General features: G+C 42.1%; 1 protein-coding gene across 1 annotated transcript; it reads right to left on the bottom strand.

Annotated features, from left to right (window-relative positions):
* Positions 1 to 2559: 2559 nt before the first annotated feature.
* Positions 2560 to 4677, bottom strand: LOC107611594 (uncharacterized). The gene is made up of 3 exons (XM_016313505.1): positions 4575 to 4677; positions 3581 to 4520; positions 2560 to 2755 (listed from the first exon to the last, which is right to left on the bottom strand). Exons 1-3 carry the CDS (start codon positions 4675 to 4677, stop codon positions 2560 to 2562), a joined length of 1239 nt encoding a protein of 412 aa, XP_016168991.1.

Raw genomic sequence — 4677 nt, 5'->3', positions numbered from 1 at the left:
CGAGGATGAAGGACATAGAGGAGCGCTACGAGCCTACGAGGAATGGAGAGGGAGAGAAAAGGACCGCACCGCCGTGATGGTGCTGTCCGGCGACGTCGATGGCAGAGAAGAAGGAGGAGGTCCGACTTTGAGACACAGTGCTAGAGAGACTGAGAGAGAGCTCGAGGAGTTAGGGTTCCTAGTAGGGGAGGGGTGGCTACGGCTAGATTAGAAGGAATTATGGAGGAAGGCTACTTTTATATTAGGGTTTTTTAATAACACCAGTTCGGTTCGGTTCAGTTAGGATTTTCCCTAACAAAACCGAAAACCAAACCGAACCACAAAAACTGCAAAAAAATATTTTTTTGATTTTTTCGATTTTCGGTTTGTTCGGTTATCGGTTTTTTTGGTTCGGTTGGTTGGTTTTGTTCGAATTGGATCGGTTTTGAACACCCCTACTTTTCAGTAGTCTCCGCTACCAAATCAGGACCCAAAATACTTGATTCACTGGTTTCATACCAACACAGTGAAGATTGGCATTTCCGTCCATACAAAGCCTCATACGGAGCCATTCTATTGCTCGCATGAAAATTGTTGTTGTACGCAAACTCCACCAATGGCATATAACGGTTTCAACTTTCCAGTTGATCCAAAACACATGCCCTTAGCATATCCTCCAACATTTGAATAGTTCTTTCCGACTGTCCGTCCGTTTGCGGATGATATGCCGTGCTGAGACATAGTCTCGTACCAAAAGCTCTTTGGAAAGCTCCCCAAAATCTTGATATGAATCGGGGATCACGGTCCAACACTATGCTCGATGGCACACCGTGTAACCTTGCAATCTCCTTTATGTACAATCTCGCCAATTCCTCCATAGAATAGTTCACTCGGACAGGCAGGAAATGAGCGGACTTGGTTAAACGATCCATGATCACCCAAACCGCATCAAATTCTGACCTAGTCCTCGGTAAACCGGTCACAAAATCCATTGTAATTCCTTTCCACTTCCACTGAGGAATGTCAAGTGGCTGTAACATTTCCGACGGTCTCTGGTGCTCTATCTTCACCTGCTGACATGTCAAACACTTAGATACAACTATAGCTACATCATTCTTCATCCCAGCCCACCAGAACATCTTCTTTAAATCATAGTACATCTTCATACTCCCTGGATAAATAGAAAACCCGCTGTTGTGAGCTTCCGACAACAACTCTTGTCTCAAACTTCTGACATCCTGCACACAAATTCTCCCCTTATATCTCCACAACCCTTCATCATCTTTAGTAAACTCTCCATGCCTCTTCTTGCCAATTGGTTGAAATAGTCGCTGAAGTTCTGTTTCATTTTGCTGAGCCCTCTGAATTTCTGACTTAAAAGTACTTGAAATGCATAATTGATTCAAACAGGCTTGTCTGTCAGCTTCACCAATATCCAGCTTAAGTTCTGCAAACTTATCTACTAATTCCTCTTCCTTGATCCTCATCCAAGCAACAATCAAAGACTTTCTACTCAAAGCATTCGCTACCACATTAACTTTCCCAGGGTGATAACTCAGTTCAAAATCATAATCCTTAAGCAGCTCCATCCACCTCCTCTGACGCATATTAAGCTCTTTCTGATCAAAGATATACTTAAGACTTTTGTGATTAGAAAAGACTCTAAAACTCACTCCGTACAAGTGGTGTCTCCAAATCTTCAATGCAAACACAATCGCCGCCAATTTCATGAGTTGCGTAATTTACCTCATGCGGTCTCAGCTGACGCGGTGCGTAAGCCACCACGTTTTGGTGTTGCATCAACATGCAACCCAAACCCTTCAAAGAAGCATCACAGTACACTTCAAATAGTTCGTGTGGTTCCAGCAAAAGAAAAACAAGTGCTGAAGTCAACTTTTGTTTTAAAGTCTAGAAACTCTCCTCGCATTCCGACGTCCACACAAACGGTACCTCTTTCCTTGTTAGCTTAGTCATCGGTAATGCAATCCGGGAAAATCCCTCAATGAATCTTCGGCAGTATCCGGGCAAGCCCAAGAAACTTCTAACTTCCGTCACTATAGTCGGTCTTTCCCATTCCATCACCACCTCCACTTTCGAAGGATCTACGGCTATTCCTCCTTTGCTCACCACGTGACCTAAGAACTTCACTTCCTCCTTCCAGAACTCGCATTTGGACAACTTAGCATACAATTTCCACTCCTTCAGGATTTGCAACATAATTCTTAAGTGCTCTTTATGTTCTTCTGCCGTCTTTGAGTAAACTAAAATACTATCTATGAATACCACCACGAATTTGTCCAAAAAGGGACAAAATACTTTGTTCATGTACTCCATGAACACAGCAGGTGCATTCGTCAACCCAAAGGACATCACCGCAAACTCGTAGTGTCCATAGTGCGTCCTAAACATAGTTTTTGGAATATCATCCTCCTTTACCCTTATCTGATCGTATTCTGACCTCAAGTCAATCTTAGAAAATACCCCAGCTCCTTGCAATTGATCCATTAAGTCGTTGATCCTAGGCAACGGATACTTGCTCTTCGCAGTCACTTTGTTTAATTGTCAATAATTTACGCAAAGTCACATTCCTCCATCTTTCTTCTTTACCAACAAAATTGGTGCTCTCCACAGAGATACACTCGGTCGGATGAACCTCTTGTTAAGAAACTCCTCCAAATGACTCTTTAATTCAGCCAGCTCTATCGGAGCCATTCGGTACGGTGTAACCGACACTAGTCCGGCTCCCGGCACCAAGTCAATTGCAAATTCAATCTCCCTTTGAGGTAGGAATTCAGGAATATCCTTAGGAAATACTTTAGGAAAGTCTTTAACTACCGAAGTCTGATCAATTTTCTATTCGTCACCTAAAGCATTCGCAGCCAACAATATATAACCCTGACACTCTTCTCCACTGCAGTTCACCATCACAGAGTTCAGGTAATAAACCTCAGCTACCACTACTCCACTTTCTCCTTCCATCATAAACCGAATCGATTGCTCAAAGAAATCCAATAAAACCCGATTCTTGGACATCCTATAAAATCCCAAAATCATCTCCAACCCAACTAGGGGTGGAAAAGGCCAGGCGGCCTGTTAGGGGCCTGCAGCCTGGCCTGGTATGTTGTAAAATAGGAACAGGCTCAGGCTCTTCTTAAAGCCTTAATATATTAATAGGCCAGGCCTAGGCTCATTAATTAGCCTTATTGGCCTATCAAGCCTGCCTAGGCCTATTAACACATAATTAAATATATAAATAATTTTTTATTATTAACAAAATTATGAGATATTTTAAATTTATTATATTTTATTATAAATATTTTTGTATATTTTAAATACTTTAAAAGTTTAAAAATTCTTATAAATATTAAATATGACATATTACATATAAATATTTTTATTGAAAAATCATTTTTTTAAATAATATTGTTATTTTTGTAAAAAAAATTATCAAGCATTTTAACAGGCTTTAGACCAGGCCAGGCTAAAAACAGGTCAGGTTTAGTACTTTAAAAAAGCCTATAACAGGCTGCAGACCAGGCTCAGCCCAATTAACTACATGACAGGCCAGGCCTGTTAAGAGTAAAGCCTGGCCTGACCTGACCTGTTTCCACCCGTAAATCTAACTATTGGCAAACATATTAAGTCATGAACAAATTCTCTATTCTCAAGCTTGAAACCTACTTGCCTACAACCTGACCTAGTCACAACCGTCTGATACGGGGTATGCACATGCAAATCAAATGCTAACTCTGACACTTTCAATCCTAGTTCTTCAACCTTATCAAAAGAAATAAACGAATGCGAAGCTCCAGTATCATATAATGCAATCAACATTTTACCACCAATTAAGCATATACCTCTCATCAACGAATCTGCCTTAGTAGCATCTTGGGCATTCACAACAAACACCTGCCCTTGGTATTGATTCTGACCCGCATTCGAGTTCCTCCCACGAAGGCAATCCTTCGCCATATGTCCAGGTAGTCCACAAGTGAAGCATCCACCTATACCCAACTTGCACGAGTCATTCGGATGATAACGCCCGCAATGGTTACAAATTGAATCTGGAGAAGCCTTACTCTGATTACCTCTACCTCTGACCGGATGGTACTGAGCATAAGTATTTCGCTTAAAGCCCCCTTGACCTTGAGGTGCATGTCCTCCTCTCTTGAAGCTCTGATCTCTTGGTTGAAAATATTTTTCTTGCCCACGGTTGTTGTTTCCCATACGAGTGTCTCTTGATGAATCCACCTTCTTTGCACACTCTTCCACAACTCTCGCCTTGTTCACAAGCTCGGAAAAGATTCGAATCTCTAGAGGAGTCGTAGCAGTCATAATGGTATCCCTCAAGCCTCCTTGGCACTTAATGCACTTCCAGCTCTCATAGGACTCCGAGGCACCTTGACACACCCTAGAGAACCTACAGAGCTCCTCGAACCAACTTGTGTAATCCGCCACAGACAAAGAGCCTTGCTTCAGCTGCATAAGCTCTAACTTCTTTGCTTCTCTCACTGACTCCGGGAAATATTTCCTATAGAACGCTATTTGAAACACGTTCCAAGGAATCTCAGCATTCGAAAGTCATAGCAACTGACACTCTCCTTGCCACCAATGTTGTGCCTCTCCTAACAGCTGATAGGACACAAATTCCATGTATTGGTTAGCCAGGACATGTTGAGCATGTAGTGCATGCTCCAT

This window comes from Arachis ipaensis, chromosome B1 (assembly GCF_059453495.1).
Source record: "Arachis ipaensis isolate K30076 ecotype BB chromosome B1, ASM5945349v1, whole genome shotgun sequence".
NCBI classification, from domain to species: domain Eukaryota; kingdom Viridiplantae; phylum Streptophyta; class Magnoliopsida; order Fabales; family Fabaceae; genus Arachis; species Arachis ipaensis.
Note: the sequence above shows the minus strand (reverse complement) of the source record. Positions and strands in the feature narration are given on the sequence as shown.

Coding starts and splice junctions, on each gene's coding strand:
- LOC107611594 (XM_016313505.1), bottom strand. CDS start 4,677: ATGGAGCATGCACTACATGCTCAACATGTCCTGGCTAACCAATACATG. Junction 4,521..4,574: donor ACATTGGTGGCAAGGAGAGT/GTCAGTTGCTAT, acceptor TGTTTCAAATAG/CGTTCTATAGGAAATATTTC. Junction 2,756..3,580: donor AGATTTACGGGTGGAAACAG/GTCAGGTCAGGC, acceptor CCTACCTCAAAG/GGAGATTGAATTTGCAATTG.